Source organism: Cannabis sativa, chromosome 4, assembly GCF_029168945.1.
Source record: "Cannabis sativa cultivar Pink pepper isolate KNU-18-1 chromosome 4, ASM2916894v1, whole genome shotgun sequence".
In the NCBI taxonomy this organism is placed as follows: Eukaryota; Viridiplantae; Streptophyta; class Magnoliopsida; order Rosales; family Cannabaceae; genus Cannabis; species Cannabis sativa.
Window position 1 is genome coordinate 57,361,864 of NC_083604.1, and position 20,219 is coordinate 57,382,082.

Sequence of the window (20,219 nt, forward strand, 5' to 3'; positions counted from 1 at the left end):
GACCATCGGACCTCATGAGAGTCCGACCATCGGACCCGTTGTTTTTTTTTTTTTTTGGTTTTCGGTGGGTTGAGACTCACGGGTTGAGAGAGAGGAAGAGAGAGGGGGGCTGGGTCCTTCGTCGGAGGTGGTGGGTGGTCCTCGGTGGTCGTCGGAGATGGTGGAGGTGAGCCGTGGATGTGAGCCGTGCGTTTGGGCGAGAGAGGGAGAGACAAGCTTGAGATTGGTTTGGTTCAAATGTAAGGGGTATTAAGTTTAGGAAAATAATATTAGGGTTTATTATGCATATAGAATTTCAAATTTCCCACATATAAACTCAGCCATTCCCTTCAACTTATTTATATTTTTGATTTGGAATTTTAAATAGAAATATTTTCTAGCAAAAAATATAAAAAAATAATAAATAAAAAAATTAAACAAATTAAAAAAGAAAAAACAGAAAAGAAAAAGAAAAAGAACAACAGTTCCCGATCAAAACACAAGCTTCGCTCTCTCCAACACAAAGCCCCTAATCGCCTGTTCGTGCGATTGAAAGATTGCCCTCGGAATTCGTACTCCTATAATTGGAATCGGAATGAATTTGCAGTGAGTTTCGAAGAAGCCATGTGGTTTTTTTCTGGGAGATCCAGGAATCGCTTCTCCTTAGACAACTTACGGTGAATATGTTATTAGTTTGCACATTTCAAATTCGTCCGAACATTTTTATCAAGTCAATTTCATTACTCAGCTCTACTAATGTCTTTGAATTTGATCTTCAAACATTTTTTGGAGTTGAAAGAAAAAGAATTTTCAATTATTCATTTTATTTTTGGATTAAGGGTATACTTCTAATTAGCTTGATCCCGACTTACTTGATTTGCATTTGGATTCTATTTGAAGGGTTTCCGAGATTCTGTTTTAGTGAGCAATGCCAGTTTGATTATGGTTTCCATATCACATAAAATTGTATGAACTTCACATGTGATCTATGTACATCAATATGTTTGGAAAATTCTTTTTTACAACCGTTCAAAACAGTTATTTTTATATTTTTAGCTAGGTCCAATACTCCTAAGATACTGTTCTAAGGTTAATACTTTTCCATGAGACTGGAGAATTCTGGTTTGAAGCGTGTGGTAGCTTGCACATGCCCTAGACTAAACTAGTTGAGGATTGCAAGTGAGGATTTCATAAAAATTAAATAGGTTTTCCTGCATATTATTATGAGAATTTGTGGGCTAGTCTTTAAACTGGTTTAATCTAGAGCGTAGATGTGAAATAAGTGGAGAGGTGGTTCGGAGTTTAGTGCATGTTATCTCCTATATCCTTTGGTGAGATATATTATAGGGAAAAATGGTTCGGAGGATAAGCTGTTCTCTGAAGCAACACAAACAACAAGAAATTAGACAGGGTAACTTGTCATTTTATTTATTTTGTTCCTTCCAAGAGAGGTTGCCCACACAATAACCATGTCATAATATTTCCCAACATCGTTGCTTTATAATTGTGGGCAATTAGGGACCTAGTCTGACTGTTGTATTGCCAATTTCGTTTATTTTCGTATTAGACTTTGCCAGAAATTAAAGATTCATTGTGATGAGAAACAAATGATCTTGGACACATTTCTTTTACATTAGAAGATCAATAGTAGGAAGGTAAAGGCATAAATGGTTTCTACCTTTCAAACTTGTCCCAGAGTAGGACTCGTAATCAATGTGGACTTTGTATTTTTCAAATGTGCAAGGTATACAAATACTTAACTTTATTTTCAGAATGAGAGCATTTTTTTTTTTTGCAAATACTTATTTTTATTTGGAAGGTTGTATAATGTCATCTTTAGAGACGTGCAATATTAAGCATTTGAACAACAAAAAGTTCCTCAAGAAGTGTTCGCCCCCTCCCCCTCTTTTTTTTTGGTTTAGTTCCTATCGTAGTTTTTCCAAGTTTTGGAAGTTCCAGTCCCATTTTTGTTCAATTTGCTCTTGTAGTGCATTGAAACGGACAAATTTTGGTGGATATGTATTATGGGTAATTATATATATCTTTTATATTTATGATGTAGTTCTAATGGCAGTTCCGGATATAGGTCATTAACTGATCAGCTGGTGAAGGTTCAAATTGTTAATGAGGTTAACAAGGTAAAACAAAATATTCTTTCCCTTTAGATAATCCACTTTTTCTTCTTGTTTCTCTTAATGCATCAATTGTTCTTGTCTTGTGTGCTTCTATGAAGGATTTTGTCATTGAAGCGATTAGATCAATTGCCGAGTTGATAACATATGGTGACCAGCATGATGATGCAACATTTTTCGAGTGAGATAACGAGACTTTGAATTGCTTGTTTCTTGTTGAACATGTTTCACTATGAGCATTTTCATGTTGTCCTTGATGTATCCAGGCTTTTCATGGAGAAACAAGTTATGGGGGAGTTTGTACGTATATTGAAGATTACTAGAACCTTGGCTGTTTCGCTCCAGTTGTTGCAGACTGTTAGCATTTTGATTCAGAACCTAGAAAACGAACATGCTTTATGTAAGTTCTTAAACTGTTATGTATCTGATTTCTTTATTTAATTAGCATAATGCAAACTTGAAGATCTTCTCCATCTTAATGCTTCTGCAGATTATTTGTTCAGCAATGAGTATATGAACTACTTAATAACGTATTCATTTGACTTTCGAAACCACGACCTATTATCCTACTACATATCATTCCTAAGGTTTGGTACTAACTACTTTGATTTGCTCTATTGCTACCTTCTGCGAATATACTTCTGAATGTATTTTACTGATCTGGTGTAAATTTCATGTCTGTGGTCTGTGAAGAGCAATAAGTCGAAAGCTAGACAAGAATACAATTTCGCTGCTTGTAAAGACTGAAAATGTAAGTTTTCTGAGATGTCTGCTTCTTTTCTTCATACACAATTATAAAGATACTGCTACTTAAACATGAACATTACAAAGATACTCTGAAATGCTCAAGTGGTTGAGTGTGTTGGGGTGGGGCCAGGGGTTCAAATCTCTGTTATATAAAAAAAATATTGCAAAGATACTTTTAAGGATTTGGTTATGGAATTGCTTTGGAAGGATTTGCTGGCATACGAGAAGCTGTTTTAGAAAAAGGAGGATGTAAATTGGAACTGTCACAGGTGCATGGTTGTGTAGTGAATGGTTACCCCACTGCGTTTTGAGTGTAATAGTCTGGCAGATTAGTCCTAAAGCTTTTATTTTTTTTCCCCTTGACATTTAAATTTTCAATCTTATTAAAATGGCACAGCCATGGCTTCAGACTTGTCCACTGCCCGTGTTTGTAGGACACATAACTGACTTGCTTTCTCACGCTATTGATCTTGATCTAATAGTCTGGTCTTTTGTGGATGGTCAACATGTATGCATGCTATTTACCATTGTAGCAAGCTCCGTAGGAAAAAATTTCTTTCTCATTGTGCATTCATCATCTCCATACCTTGGTAGGTTTGGTTTGGAGGCATTCTAGCAACTAAGGGTTACAAGGTTTTTTGAATTTTTGATGTTAAGAATTGTACGTTGAGACATGAGAACTAGCAGCGAGTGTTTCTCACCTGCATCATAGTTTTTGAGAAAGTCAGGAGACAAATTATGGTCTGCTTCTTGCTGCCAGTTTCTCAAAGAGGCTCATAATGTTATGATAAGCTTTTGCAAACATAGAGAAAAATAGGATGAAACAGAGAGTTGTATTAATAATCCAAGAATTTGAGAGCATGTCTCTCCTACGCAAATAAAAAATTTCTATTTTCCCTACTGTTCATAATCCCATGCTGGAAGGTTGCCAAAATATTTTTTAAAGTCAGCCAATCATTGTTCCCACCTTAACCGCATATTGTGGCGAGTCATATTGTGTTGATGTGACGGTCAACAGCATTTCATGCTTTCTCCTAGCATATGTAAAAGGGTATTTGTGGCCTATCAGGTTTCTAGAGTCAATTGTTACCTTTGAGTGATTGCCCATTCAATTGTATGAAATCATTGAGTCTTTGTTTCATGTTATGGAGGCAATTCTCTAGGTGCTTGCCTGTTGTTCTTTGATGATTGAGTGACATTCTCTTGCCTTTATTGTTGGTTATCATTTGAAGTGAACCTTCCTTTAATATTGAAAATCAATATAATATGAAAATCAAGTAGGTACTATATTTGAATAAGAACAGGAAAGTACATGTTTGAGATGAAAATTAAACAAACAATAAATTTTTGAGTACTTGGACAATTTAAGGCCAACAATAGATTTATTTGTTAGCTTTAGGAGTATCATAATAGGGCTTGTGCCATCTGGTGTTTTGCTAGTGTGTTTGCTTTTAGCCAGGAGGTGCTTTGTATAATTTTGATCTCTTTGTGTCTCTTTGTTATCCTCTATTTATATAGGATGAAGTTGTTTCTTTTCCTTTATATGTCGAGGCAATACGATTTGCCTTCCATGAGGAGAGCATGATTCGGACTGCGGTACGTAATTTGACACTTAATATATATATTGGTGAGTTTCGGTTCTTTCTTCTCTCTGTGTCTATCTTCTTTTTCCTTTCTCTGTCTGTCTATTATCTTCTTATCATTCTTCTCAAAGTGAAACTATCTTTTGTTAAATGTATATTGATTGGTGATATATGATTTTGACATTTTCAGTTGGAGATGATTGTGTAAATAGATACGTCACAAGTGCTCCTCATGCAGATTATTTTTTAAATCTGGTTACATTTTTACAGAAGCAGTGCATTGATTTGACCCAATTGGTCTCTTATGCTCTGAAGTAAGATTTGGAGTTTCTGATTTTTAATGTGGGAGCAATATGATTATATTCCTCTAAAATGTTAATTTATATATTTGTTTTTCTTTCGAGACAGAAGTCCCACTGAAGAGATAACCTCATCAATTTTTGCCGCTGTAGATGAAATTGAAGATTCTCTCTACTATTTTAGTGATGTTATGTCTGCTGGAATTCCTGATGTTGGGAGGTTAATGACAGACAATCTTTTGCAGCTTTTGATTTTTCCAATTCTAGTTCCTTCACTAACGATAAAAGCTGTGAATGTATGAATTCCAAGCTCTCCTTATTTTTTTTTTTTGCATCTTTTCTTAAGGATGTTTATTTGGTTATGCATAGGCAACTTAATATTATGTAACATTTGCAAGCTTGTCAATCCAGGATATGAGAAGTGGTATAGTCACTTCCCTGTATTTACTATGTTGCATCTTGCGGATTGTCAAAACCAAAGATTTGGCAAATGTTATTGCTGCTGCTCTCCTTTGTCCTTTAGAAGCTTTCATATCACAGTCTCTAGCTAAAACGAATGGATATATGCCTGCTCATGAGTGCTCACATGACATCAAGGTGGATGCTATCAGCTCAAACTTTGACGATTCAAATTCATCTGGGACTTCCCAAACTCACCCAGTAGATTTTGTTGAAAATGGTTGTGATTATTCACGTTTGGCATTGAGGTAACATATATTACAGCTGAGTTCAGTTTCTTTGGGTTTTTTTTTTTTTTTTTTTTTTTTTTTTTTTTGTATTGGAAAAGAGACAAGGGTCACATGTCTTAGACTACCCTCTCACAAGTTTAATAGGGACCCTCACTTATGGCAGAGGAAAACCGTGGTTACATAATAGATAAAATAAATTAAAGCATAGAAAACGCTCATAACACTTACAGAACAAACCCTAGACAGTAAAAATATCTGAAACCCTGAAGTTTCTTTGCTTTTGTTACATTGTATGATCTGCTAAGTTGGATTGTTTCCACACACACACACACACACACACATGTTCTGGCAAGAAGAATATTACTACTAAATAAAATATTATGATAGGGTTAGATTGAGTTAGGCAAAATTTAAAGGAAAAGCAGGGAAACCTACCAGACTACACAAACCCCAACCCCAACCCAATTCAATTACAGCAAAGCAGGATTCTCTTTAAAGATCGAAGAAAGAATCCTAACATTTCCACTTTGTTAGGGTGCATTTGGTTGGGGTAATGGAATGGAAAAGAATCAATTTTCATTCCACTCCTTTGTTTGGTTGGATTTTAAAAGTGTTGGAATGTTATTCCAATGGAATGACTTTTCCACCATTTTTGTGGAATGATTATTCCATTTCAAAAGGGGTGGAAAGACCATTCCAATGCAATAATAGTTTTTTTTTTATCTATTTTTGTGTGCATATTAAATTTAATTCCATCCCTATTCCTATTCCTATTTTCATTACTATTCCTATATTTTCCTTCATTCTAGCACAACGTACCTTAGATTGTACTACTATTCAATATTTTTCTTGTAAATTCTGTGTGTGTGTGTGGAGAAATTTAGAATCTATTAGAGAATTTTATGAGAATTTTATTCTTTACTATCACTTGGCTGAAGAAAACAGACAGGCTATATAGAGTTCACAGAGGTTTGAAAAATCTATAGATTAGCACAAACAATCCCTAAAGTTAGCAAAAAACAAAAAATCCCTAAAATCAGGAAATATAAACAGAAATTGAATCTTGTGAGATATTGTATACAATTAAACCAAATCTCTTATTGAAATAAGATAATACCTATCATATCTTGTATACAATATCTCACGAGATTCAATATCTCTTATTGTATACAAGGCTTTTCCACACACAATTAAACCAAAAAATCCCTAAAATTAGGAAATATAAACAATATTTACTCTCTAGCTGTCTGTTTGAAAATTACAAATTATTGAAAATTTCACAACCTTGGTCATTATAGTGCCATATCATATCTTCTTTATCTTTTAGACTGTTCACAAGTCATTGCTGCCTTATGTTGCACTTTGTGCCTGAAAAATGCAGAAAAGTTGGACTAATTCATGACTAGGGTTTTAATATCTAGGCTTTTCATTGATGTATATTGGAAATGGGGTTATAGTAGGAAGGGTAGTTGGTTGGGTTGTCGTTGGATCTGTGATTATATAGGTACTTCTATGAAGACTTTGTGTAGGTGTGTTGTAGTGGTAATTCTTTAGGACATCTGGTTGGAGAAATTCTATATTTCAATATTTTCAAGTGTCTAAATTTTATTGTAATCTTGTTTTATGCTATATGATGAATTTGGAGTACATGTATTGCAAAGATACAATAACTTTTTGTTATTTCTCTTCCACTTCCCCCTTTTCATTTTTCATATTGCGTCTTGTTCTCACTATAACGAGGTAATATATGTTTTTATATGTATTCTATTAATGGAACTTGTGATACATGTAGGGAGACTCTGCTATACTATGTAACTAGTGGGGATGACGTACAAGTTTTGGGTTCTTTGTGCGTGTTGGCTACGTTGTTGCAGACAAAAGGTATAATTGTAGTATGGGACATCTTATAATTATGGTTATTAGGGATTTTTGATCATCAAGTTATTTCAAATCTTATCTTTCATGATTGTTATTTCAAAACTTGATTATTGCATGTCTTATACATATTACAATTAGTTATGCGCTAATCATTTCTGTAAACATTGCTTCATGTAATTATTCTCTCATTATTCTTGATTAATGCAGAACTAGATGAATCAATGCTAGATGCTCTTGGAATTCTTCCACAACGCAAACAACATAAACGACTCCTGTTGGTATGTCATGACTTATGAAACATCCTTTACTATGTCTTAATGATTAAGATTAACAAAGAAAAAGTTGGTTGGGACTTATATGCTATAAATTCGTAGCACAATCTTTGCCACGACAATTATTTTGCGTTAGAAGGTAGAAATAGGGTAGGGCATAAAGAAAAGAGAGGGGGTTGGGGGTTGGTGGGGGAATCTGCTATTGAAATAAGGAAAATCCTGAACATCCTTTTCATAGAAGACACCAGTTTCCCCATACTTGATCCTCTTTAAGGCAACTTCTCATTCCCTTTTACATTATTAGATTTTTCTATATATAGAGAAACTTGTTATGTCTTTTCGTTTTCATTGTCTTAATGGCTATTGAAGTGTTTTGAATTTTGAGTGAACCACATAACCCCACTGATTATGGTGGTGAAAACCTTCATAACCCCACTGATTATGGTGGTGAAAAACTTCATAACCCACCGATTATGGTGGTGAAAAACTCCATAACCCCACTAGTTATGGACAAAGTAGGAATAGAATTGGAGCTTCAGAACTAGACATAAGTATGTTATATTAACTTTGTCCAAGTATGGTGGCACAATTAGAATTGCTAAGAGGATGAGGTTTTTACTTTGTTTCCATCTTTAGGTAGAAACAGTTTCAATTCTTCCAGATTGTGCGATATGGCTTAATATATTTAAGTCAATGAGTGACCTGGGTATTACAGTGATTTTGAAGAGAAATTATTATTTTTTTTGGAAAAAGAGAAAGGGACCACTTGTCTTAGACTGGCCCTACAAAAGTTTAATCACAATCAAAACATTGCCTACAACAACCAACAAAAAACAAACAGTATATTTGATACCACTACATGATAGATTTACATTCTCTACTTAAATCTAAGAATGACAAACCATCAAAATGTTTGGTTTTAAAGACCCAAATAGCTGTCCAGAACTTAACTTTTTACCACATATCCGACTTAGAACTCTCAGCCCCTTCAAAGATTCTAGCGTTCCTTTCCAGCCACACAACCCAAATTGTTGCCAATATCGCTGTTCTCCATAATTTTGTTCTTCTTCTGCTGCCCATTAATTTGCTAACTATCGTTTGTGGTACAAATCTTGGCATAACCTAGATCAGCTCAAATTCCTCCAGCAAATTAATCCATAATCAATGAATAAAGCTGCACTACAAGAATAAATGTCCCAAATCTTCCCCACTTCCTTTGCAGCATACACATCAGCCAAGAGAAATGTAGAGATAAGATCTCCTTTTTGTAACTTATCATGGACGTTCACTTTGCCTAGCGACACAAGCCAGCCAAATACTTTAACTTTCGATGGTACGCAGCTTTTCCATAAAATCTTTGTCCAAAACAAACCCCTATGAGTTGGGTTTGAGGTAAATCCGCTAAAAGCCGATTTACATGAAAACACCCATGATGGATCCGGCTTCCAAATTCGACTATCATCCATAATATTGAGCGCTTTTACATGCTCCAGTTTCTGCAGTAGCTAAATAAGGCTTGGAACTTCTCGCTCTAATAGATTCCTTCTAAATTTGAAATTCCAACTCTCTACCCACCCACCCACCCACCAACCCCTTGTCAACTGCTACCTTCTTTATACTCTCATTCTTCACTTTAGAAATCACTGCTAGATCAGGAAAGTCACTTCCAAATTTTGAAGAGAAATTATGATAAGGGTTTTATTTGGAAAGGGGAGTCGGGAAGACAATAATGAAGATGTTGACGTGGAATGTAAGGGGCAATGGGTTTGTGGAAAAGAGGGCCATTAAAGCAACAATATGCAAGATTATTTCAGATTTGATTGTCCTTCAAGAAGTAAAAATGAGTGTAGATAAGAGATTTGTAGGTAGTATTTGGAGATCTTGTTTTAGAGCAGGGACTTTGCATCCATCTTTTGGGAGATCGAGAGGATGTATTGTAAGGAGAAGAATTACAATTTGTGATTCTCTCATTGGAAAATTTTCTATGTTAGTACTCATCCAAGCTGACGGGAAGGATTTGTGGTGGTTTTTGAGGGTGCATGACCCAAGAGAAAACAGTGGATGGTTAGATTTTTGGGACGAGTTTTCTGGTCTGAGGTCCTTTTGTGGTGAGAAGTGGTGTTTGGGGAGGGATTTTAATGTGGTTAGAAGGGTGCAAGAGAAACTTGAGCTCCAATAAAATATTCTGCTAATTCTTTGATCTAATATCAATACAAGGAAGTTTATTTATTTTTATTTTTTCTTAAAAAGAATTGTGATGTTAAACCAAATATCAAAGTGTTGTTTTAGTCATAGACCTTTTTAGTTGTTATTTCAGTGATGAAGTTGATTGTATCTAATATCTATAGGATGGACATATATTGTGTTATTTTCATATTTTCAGGAAGCTTTGGTGGGTGAAGGCCCTAGTGAAGAGCAGCTGTTCTCTTTGGAAAGTAATTCAATGAGAGAAAACATTGGTAGTGAGCTAGATCGGTATCTACTAAAGCTCAAGGTATAGCTTATTTTCTGGCCTCTTTTGGACAAGTTCTTACAAAACCGGAAATGTGATCTTTGTTTTTCTTTAATTTTTAGTTTATAATATTGCTTGCTATATGAGAAGGTTATTTTGAAGACCGTAGACGTTGTAGTGAAGAATAGGTTTAATCAAGAGTTTGTGAAGATTTTTTTTAGTAGTCATTGATGTGCTGTTGAGCACTGTCTTATTATGCGTTCTCCTGCTCTTTTCTATGTCTAACAGGAGAAGTATGGAGTCGAGTGTTCTTTCCGGGATGTTGCAAGTCCTCATGTACACAGGTTTCAGGTATTGTATATGTTTAATGAGGAGTTCTGCTCAATCTGATTGCTTATCTCACACTTTATATTCTAACTTTCCCTTTTATTATTAAATCTTTCCTTTTATTATTAAATCTTAAGAAGGATTGAAACCCAAAATGTCAAAGACAGAGAGTCCAGGAAAACAATTAAACGGAAATAAATAAGCAGCACTATATTAACACCCAAAGGTTTATAAGTATCCCATTTTATTATTTTTATTTTGTAAAAATATAGGGTAGTTGGCAGTGAAACCTCCCTTTTGTTTTAATTTCTATATATTTAACCCCATGATCTTTTTTCTTTGGCTTCACTTTTATTTGTAAATTTGAACCACTAGTTAAATTCTACTGTTAACTGCCAATTGAGATTGCCACTGGGTATACCTGTAAAAACATGCCACGCAAATACAGGTGTGCACAATGACAATGTAGTAGGTATTTAACATTGGGATATACCTGGCGCCTCAAATTTACAAAGAGAAATAAAGTTAAGGGGTATTGCCACCAAGAAAAAAAATCAGGGTGTTAAGTGTATAAAATTAAAACATAAAGGGGTTTCGCTCCAAATTACCCTAAAATATATAATTTTAATTATACTTTGTTCTATTTTTTATATGTTCTCACCTTCTAAACAGTACATATATAAAATAAAAAATATTTTAATTACTAAGACAAAAACAATTAAAACAAGAAAATATATAAAATTTTAAAAATTAATTTAATTTAAGTTTTTTTTTTTTTGAATATTGGGGTGTTGGGGTGTGAATATAATGGCCCAATAAGTAATACCGTATATCAATTACTAAAGACAAAGGTAAAAAGGAAATAAGAACAACAACAAAAAGAAGCCTGAATCCTCATAAAACCATGAACCTTCTCATAATCCATTTACTGCACAAACTTTATAAACATTCTAAATAGGCTAAAGTTCAGCTAATTCCTGGTTAGTTCTTCTGCATAGCACACACCATCCTGAAGAAACATCCAAATGAGTATTTCTGATTTTGAAGAGCATGTGACCAAGTAAATATGAAAAGAGTTTTACAAATAATGCAGAAAGGCTAAAACAGGGGGAAGAAGGTTTATCAACGAAAGAACTGAGAAAGTGAATTTGATGTTTTAAATTCCATGTTCTCTAACCTGTGCTTTTTTACAGACCCTCACCCCCTTCAAAATAGTGACATCAATGGTATTATTGAGAGTTTTATGTTGCCTGGATCCCTACAAAATTGAAAACCCAAGAATGGGACTCCCATCACAGGAACATGATTTATATGATTAGAATAAATACAGTACAAAGCTGAGAGTAAATATGACAAGATGCATTTTCCTTTTTTCCTGTTTCTTATTACTATAGAAAAAATAACTATAAAGTCAGAAACTTTAGACATACAAGTTTTGTGACAAGCCTTTACAATGTAATTTCTAAGGTGATGTCCATAAGGCTAAAGGAAGTGTTAAGTGAGACAATCGCAAAAGCAAAGGGTTGCTTTTGTAGCTGTAAGGCAAAGTATTTAATGTTGTTCTAGCTGTTAATGAATTACTGGAAGATTTTATGCAGCAGCAGGAGAGAGTTATATTTAAAGTGGACTTTGAAAAAGCATATGATCTAGTCGATGGAGAAACCATATGCTATTAGATGATAAAATAATAAACAAAACAATAGAACAGCTGGGTATTCGAGAGACCCAGAGTACTCTCCAAGAGCCAAGGCTCAGTTAGAATAAATATATATATAAATACTGTTCTAACTCATCAACCAACCCTTTACAATGACCCATGTACCCTATTATCTATATACTACCCATATCTCGGGTCTAACACAAGGTTTGTAAAAAAGGCTTACATGCTTACTTTTAAAGAGGAAGTATGCTAACTTTGATACAGCCGGTGATGTCTTTGGCAATTTATTACCTTTCATTATTTAAAGCTCCTATTTCAATGGTGGAAATGGGAAGGTTAATGAGAAACCTTTTTTTGGGGGGAAAGCAGGGGATCATGGAGGAGATCATCTAGTCTGTGTAATACCAAGTGTAAAGGAGGTTTAGAAATTAAGAATTTGTTACTAAGGAATAATGTGCTATTAATGAAAATGGTAATGGAGACTTCAGAGGAGAAAGGGTTCATTATAGCACAAAATGAATAGAGCAAATTGGGGTCACAAAGGAATAGGTAAGGCACCAATCCGGGCAATAATAAGTCAGTAGATAAGAAGATTTGTAGAAGTCCTTGGAAGGATATAGCTTCATGCTGTGGGGAGAGGGAAAAAAAACAAGAAAAAGATATTAATGTCCCCGCCAAACATTATTTCCGATCTGAGTTATATTTATAGCAATATAGCAATATTCAGGTTATATTGGTGTATTCCAGCTAAAATGTTTGCAAGTGGTGGAATGAAATAGATTAATCTTTGAAGAAGAGGGAGGTTTTGAAGAAAGGTTGTGGGGTAGTGTTAAAACAGAAAGTTGCACTGTGTGCACTGCACGATGATAAGATTTTTCTTTTTCTTTTTCTTTTTCACATTACTTTTTTGGCCTGGCTGCGAGATTGCAGTTTCTTATCATAACTTTTCTTTCTGGGCTGTATAGATGGGTTTTACCCTCTCTTCTTGTATTTTTACCCTAATCAATAAATACAATTAGTTTTGTTGAAAAAATAAAGGAGAGAACAAAGGAAAGAAAAAGATATTAATGTCACCACCAAACATTATTTGTAAACCAATCTTAGTACCATTCCTATTTTTAAGTCAAACATGGCTTGGTTTGTTATTATAACTTACTAGTTTCTGTTATTCTGTATTCCAAGTACAGAGTTTTAAAAATATCATGAATCCAATGCTTTATTTTTGTCCTCCGTACATTGTATATTGACTTTTTCTGTGGGGTACGTGTAATGATCAATAGAAGTAAAAATACTTTGATGGTTCAACTTTTTGTTTTTTACTTTGTGGTTATGTTTTTAGGTGCTTGATGCATTGGTCAGTCTATTTTGTCGTTCAAATATATCAGCAGAAACATTGTGGGAAGGTGGTTGGCTTTTGCGCCAGCTACTTTCATACAGTGAAGCAGAATTCAAAAGTGATCACCTCAAGCTGTTGAATGTAAGTTATTCTTCTTAGATAAAGTAGATATTTGAATTCACATGGTGTTTTCTTGTTTGTATTGATGTTTGTTTTCTCATCTTTTCCTTTAGGTTCCTTTTAGTTTCTTCTATTATCTACTGTTCAAGGATGAAAATATTGACGCTATAATTTTATGAAAATATTAGAGATATTTTCGATATCAATGGAAATTTCAAGATAATTTATGGTTGTCACAAATATTTGTCTAAAAATATAAAATTTCTTGATAAAACTTGTACAGATACAATAATATTCAACAAGTATAACAATATATACAGAACAATAACTAATTAAACTTTAACATCACTTAACTACAATGTCATACAAATATAGTAACATTTGATATTTTGATAATCACATTTTGATGAGTGGTTAACTTTATTTATGAGACTTGTAATCCAATAGCTAAGCTCCCTCACCTCACTACAAAGTCAATTCCCATCCCATCTCACCACCGCCACCCCTACCACAACTTCTCACAATACTCTTTCTAGTATAATTGGTAATTACTATTCCTCCCCTTCCAAGTAAAGCGTATCACATTTCTATCATTACCCCTCTACCTGCAAATTCTTTCATCTTGTCTTCAGTGAAAACTAAGAAATTGTTGCTTTCCGGTATAATTAGTAATTACTATTTTCGTCCTCCAAGTTAAGTGTATCACTTGCCTATCATTATCGCTCCACCTGCAAATTCTTTCATCTTGTCCTCAAGGTGAAAACTAGGAAATTGTTGCTTGATGGTGTCAAAGTGCTCTCAAGTATCTTCAAATAATGGTAGATCTTTCCACTTAATAAGGACCTCCAATTTGTGGCCGTCATCACTTTTGGCTGGGCAAGCGTTTAACACAACAACAAGTTTCGCCTTCAACTTAGTGGTAAAGTAGGAGAAGAATGGGCAATTCTAGTAGCTTGCTGAAGTCGGGAAAAATGGAAAATGGGGTGCACAATTGATATTGCTAGAAGACCCAAATGTTGTGCTACCCTACTGATGTGACGTATAACTTTAAAGTGACCATAAAAATGAGTAGCAAAATTGTTGTTCTTGTGAAGTGCAAGTGTAATTTGACAGCAGGAGTGAAGATTCACAAACACGTGGTCCCCAATTTTAAATTTCACATGCCTTCTTGCTGAATTCGCTGCCACCTTGATATTTTATTGGGCTCGACATAGCTCCACCTTCACATCAACTAGAAAGTTGTCCCGTTTTGCTAGCCATTGATCCACCACCCCCACCACTGCAATGGAACCAACCAAATATCGAATAAGGGGTGGGGTATCTCTGCATGTAATACTTTACAATAAGTACATCTGGTTTTTTTACCTTTATTCAGCCTAAAGACATCCACTTTTGCCTAGACTTTTGGTATCTTAGATTTTAATACCCACAATTTTTCCATCGGTATAGGGTGATAGGTGGTGCTGTTTCTATTTCGTTCTTTACAACCTAAATAATTCAACCTTAAAATGGCTGAGGAAAACAAAACCACAGTCAGAGACAATTGATTGAGGCATACCATGGAGTTTGACCAGATGCTTTCATTAAAGCTTCAACTGCTGTATGAGCATTAAATGGTATAAAGTGGGAAGAGTTACTTAGCTTATCCGTCACAGGAAAGTAGTATCGACCCCCTCAAATTTGGTAATCCCTCAATACAATCCATTGTCAAATCCTCCTGTACTTGTTTGGGCAGTGCCAAAGTCTACGATAGACAAACGAGAGACATTGCCAAATGCTTGTTTCACTAGGTAGTTTCACAATTGCGCACAAAGGTAGTCATGATCTTCTTCATACTAGTCTAATACACATTTGATGCGAGACATCATTAAATGCATCTCTTTGGAGTGACTGCCCACCGAAGAGGATTTATATTCCTTTGAAAAGAAGGGAGTACGAGAAGTGGGAGACAACACTAATAGTTTCTTATAGAGCAATCGATCATTGTTTGAAAGTGAAACTTGAAACTTCTTTCTTGATTCACCTCCTACCGTAAAGGGTCCCAATCGAACTAATTAGTATAAGTGAAGGCAACCGTATTTGAGTCAACTTAGAGCATCTTGATTACCAACACCTAGTTATATCAATTACAAAATACCCCAACAACTCGACCAAATACTGCTCTAGAAGAAACTTCAAGCTCTACTAATCTGTACGGATCGCGAATGTGGGAAACAAATATGGTCCACAGTTAAAAATAATAAAAAAAATCAACCCTTTGACACAAGGGCTTAGAACTTGGTTGAAATAAGCAAGAGGATGTCCCATCACACATTAACACATAATAACCCTAGCACAAATTGCTTAGAGAAATTCAGTTAAGTAAGAACCTTAGCTGTTCAATCGTTGTGGTGACATTTTCTATCCATCTAAATCAGTCTCTCTCAATAACATATCCGACTACGAAGTTACGATAATACCCTGTAAGACTCATTAACCTCGTAATTCCTCGAGGGATTTGGGCCAAGGCCAATCAAACATTGCTTGAATTTTGCTAGGATGAACATTTACTCATTTTGCCCTAAGTAATCAATTGGGTAGAGTTGCATTTCTTCAAGTTAGCATACAATTGATTGGCAACTAATGCCTCTAAGATAGTAAGTGCTTTTCATGAGTATTAATATTCAGACAATAAATTAGAATGTTGTCGAAAAATACCAATACAAATCGTTACAAATATGGTTTAAACACTTGGAAGGTCATTGGAGCATTGGTATGGCCAAAAAGCATCACTAAGAATTTGCAAGGTCTTCTGTTGGTACGAAGTTTAGAATCGAATTTGGTGATAATGATCATCGAAACAATTGATGAATGACCCAACTTCATGATGCATGCCGTATGTCATACTATATATTACAGTTATTAATTTCAAACATAACCTACCACTTTTCAACTTAGTCGTATAGTACGAGTCGATTCCATAAGGACTATTACTTCAATTTATTATTCAAGAAACCAAAAATTAGTGAGATTGGGGTTTTGAGAATGAATGAAAAGTAAATAAAAACAATAATGAAATCATTATCTACCACTGAACATTTATTCAAGCAATAATAGCATCATTGAACTCTATTCCCTATCAAATTATTAACCCCATATATAAAACTTCAACAGTCATTATTCCGAATCCTCCTAATGTATTTCATTAAGCGCAACGCTCTTAACAATTTTTTTTTTACCAAACAACCTAATAGTTCAACACCTTAGATTTAATCTAGCATAGACATTAATTTTCTTGGAGGTTAGTTAACCTGGGAAACAAGCTTGCTCAATATGCGATACATTTAACTTAGGTTATATTTTCCATCACAATTAACAATACCTATAATACTATCATTAATTGCAAATTATCACTTTAACTTAGAATCCTAGACAATTAGGTTAATAGAAATTCTAAGATTATATTAGAATAATGCAAATTCTAAGCAAGATTTCACATCAATTGTGAAGTTAAAATAGAAGAATATAAACAAAACAATATTAAAGAGTACGAACAATAAGTCATTGAAATCAAGAATTTGTGTCTAGGGTTTTGAAATAATAAACCTTAATCTAGAAAGAAACTATTCCATAATCTCAAACATAATTAACATCATAATTCCAGATAATAGAGTTTAAGGAAATAAGAAGAGAACTAGCTTGCTGGTGTAATTGATGATGAATTCTCCTCTCTCAAGCTCTCTCCGAGTAGATGCACTCCTGAGAGGAAAATAGTTTTATTATGGCCTGTGTATTTGACTTTGTGCAAATATTTAGAGACTAGGATCTGAACTATTTCCTATTTAATCTCATAACAGACTTCAAATTCAAATTACATGAAACTGTGTAAATCTGTGGGAGTTAAATTGAAAACTTTTGGTGATTTGGAATCCAGTAGTTTGGCATCTGCTTGATTATTTGATTATTCAGTTTCTTACTGAATAAACATACTTTAATTACTTGTATGCTCATTAAATTTCTCTGTATATTCTTTTGTGAAAGCAGGAGTCATACAAACACTGTGCTGCTGCTATGCTGCAGGAGGTTAGAGGAGTCTGGCCAGATCTACTATTATCAGTTCTTTGTGATGAATGGAAAAAGTGCAAAAGAGGTATTTACTGTTAAGTGGTATTGTTGTCTTTATTTCTTAACTGTAAATTGACATTCTGCTGATTTTTTTTAAGCAATTGAGGCTTCATCTCCTCGCAAACAGCCCAAATCCATTCTCTTGTCATCACAGAAGTCTACTGAAGGTCTTGGTGAGTGTGGATGCAACTTATTATTTATAGTTTGGAATGAAAAAGTGTCAGGCTGTCTTTCTGTTATTCTATCATTTCTCTTAGAAAAAGGCTGGTGTGTAGTTTTTTGTTACGTTTAAGAGTTTATGGGCAAGAGAAAGACAGGTTGTTTCATTAGCAGAGTTAAAATTGATGTGTGGATGTTTTCCCAGGTGAATCCACAGTTTCTGCTGGAGAAAGAATGTGTGAGTTGGTGAAGGTATTTGTACTTCTATACCAACTGCAAACATTTTCTCTTGGTAAAGCTTTGCCAGATCAGCCTCCCATCAATCCTCCAGTTCATGTTTATGAAAATGTTCGAGCAAAAACTGCTGCTGTAGATTCTTTGGGTCCAAAGGCAGGTTCTGAGTTAAAACTTGGTCAGTTTTCTACGAAACTTGTAATTTACTGAAGTTATATTTACTATTGGGCAATAATGATATTGACTTTCTACCTAACCACTTTTTTCTTTAGTAATTCTAGTATGCTGTATTTGTTTGTTATGTGCTACAAGTTACGAATTCTTGCCAAATAACTATGGGTGCTGCTATTTGCAGTTGATGCCATACCTTGTCGAATTGCATTTGAGAGAGGTAAAGAGCGTCATTTTTTCTTTTTACCAATCTCACGGGGAATGTCTGGGTGGGTGGTCTTAGCAGAGGAATTGCCCCTGAAGCGAAGCTATGGAGTTGTTCGCATAGCTGCGCCTTTGGCTGGATCAAATGTATGTACAGCTATGCCTATAACATGTCCTTTGTGATGACAAGTCATTTTTGTTTGTTAATATGAAGAATGTGCAGGTTTTCAAAAGTTCACTACGATTTCTTTTTGAAGTCATTTTTCCTTTTTTGGATCTATCGCCATTCCCTTGTCTACTTTCTTCACACACACACAAAAAAAAAAAAACCATCCATTCAATTAAATTTTATTGTAGTTACCTTTTGTAAACTATATTTTTGTGTTACCTGTACCATTTCTTTCTTTATTTCTTGTTAATTTTGTTCATATCCTCTTCTCTATTTTCTTATTCTCACAATATTTTTGTCTTCTATACGCCAAGACTCTAATTTTTGCTATCTTTTGCCATCATTTTCTTTAGTAATTTGTTGTTTATGCATTACATGCATTTTTAACGTAAGAATCATATACTATTTCAAAGTTGAAAAAAATACAATTCCATTCTTTTGATCGCAATCTTTTGAATCATCCATCACATTTTTAAATTATGATTATTTTTATGAAATGTAAAGAGTAATTTTACCAAAAAAATAAAAAAATTAAACATAATTTCAATCAAATGTTGTATAGGAATAAACAAATTTTGAGCAAATTAGGGTATGGCAATAGATGCACCCTTTTGGTAATTCTTAGCTCTCTTTTGTTATATTTTTGAGGAATCCAGTGATAATAGTATTTACTTGTGTGTTTGCCCCTGCAGCCAAGAATTGATAGTAAACATTCAAGATGGTTACACTTGCGGATTCGTCCATCCACTTTACCATCGGCGGACCTTTCAAAATCTGGGGTGAGTGGACAAACCAAGACAAAGGCTTTGGTTGACGGGAGATGGACTTTAGCATTTAAAGACGAAGAATCATGTAAGTGTGCCTTGTCTATGATTCTTGAGGAGATGAGTGTTCAAGTTGAGGAGGTAGAGAGAAGACTAAAACCTTTACTAGACATTAAAACTAACAGTGTACATAATTCAAATGAACCCGAATCTGAGTCTTCATATACAACACCTTCCAATTCATTGTAAGTGTTAAAAGAGAAAAAAAAAATAGTGTGCTATACTAGTGGGGTGGCGATAGTATATTATGTGCAGTCACCCTTCTGTATATTGTTCAGTGCATCTTAGTTGAGTAGATTAGCATGTCAGCTATTTATTTCCATTCTTTTGTATACTAGATTTCCTTCCTTGGCCTGATTTATAAGTTTGATCAGTCTTCCTCACATTCTTTAATAGGTGTAACCCTAGGCTTTTTCTTCCTTTGATTTATAAGATGTGACAATGTTGTATATTTGAGCTGATTTCATGGTAAAGGAAAGCCTTGGTGCATCATTTTGTCAATCTGAGTAAGTGTAGTCTTAATTTTGATTATCATTTTATATTATGAGACATTTTGTGGTTAAAAATAATCTTAATGTTTTCCTATTTTTGGATAAAGAGTCATTGGTCTTTGCTGTCTAACTCTAATTTATGTTAGTTTGGAGGTTATAAATTGGATCACAATTGGAAAAAATGAAAAGGAGAATCTCGCTAATGAACACGATTTCATCATTTCAATTTATTTTTTACCCACTAGTTGGTTATAAAACAATTTAAGCTTGAAGCATAGTTGCATCAGGCATCAGTTGGTATAGAATTTTTTTCGAATTGGTTCTATTTGTTTTGGAGTTTTTAGGGCTTTCTTCATTAAAAGTAATGATATGTGCATTTTTTTTTAATA

At 34.3% G+C, this 20,219-nt stretch overlaps 1 protein-coding gene across 3 annotated transcripts; it reads left to right on the forward strand.

Annotated features, from left to right (window-relative positions):
- Positions 1-404: 404 nt before the first annotated feature.
- Positions 405-19,840, forward strand: LOC115712807 (protein TRANSPARENT TESTA 9). Of its 3 annotated transcripts, none has more exons than XM_030641182.2 (20): positions 405-656; positions 2,042-2,117; positions 2,213-2,292; positions 2,378-2,511; positions 2,602-2,698; positions 2,805-2,862; positions 4,377-4,485; positions 4,632-4,755; positions 4,850-5,036; positions 5,152-5,447; positions 7,222-7,310; positions 7,515-7,585; positions 9,963-10,073; positions 10,320-10,382; positions 13,358-13,495; positions 17,498-17,603; positions 17,677-17,751; positions 17,943-18,149; positions 18,327-18,493; positions 19,208-19,840. In XM_030641182.2, exons 1-20 carry the CDS (start codon positions 604-606, stop codon positions 19,526-19,528), a joined length of 2,562 nt encoding a protein of 853 aa, XP_030497042.2. In that variant the 5' UTR covers positions 405-603; the 3' UTR covers positions 19,529-19,840. The 3 variants fall into 3 exon arrangements, with proteins under 3 accessions (XP_030497042.2, XP_030497043.2, XP_030497044.2); XM_030641183.2 differs by having other exon boundaries at positions 406-656; positions 2,054-2,117; XM_030641184.2 differs by having other exon boundaries at positions 406-656; positions 2,066-2,117.
- Positions 19,841-20,219: the final 379 nt, after the last annotated feature.

Bases quoted from the DNA above. Each gene is read 5' to 3' on its own strand.
- LOC115712807 (XM_030641182.2), top strand. From the start codon at position 604: ATGTGGTTTTTTTCTGGGAGATCCAGGAATCGCTTCTCCTTAGACAAC. The intron at 2,699-2,804 runs GTTTGGTACTAA...TGGTCTGTGAAG, and splicing joins TACTACATATCATTCCTAAG to AGCAATAAGTCGAAAGCTAG. The intron at 5,448-7,221 runs GTAACATATATT...TGATACATGTAG, and splicing joins TATTCACGTTTGGCATTGAG to GGAGACTCTGCTATACTATG.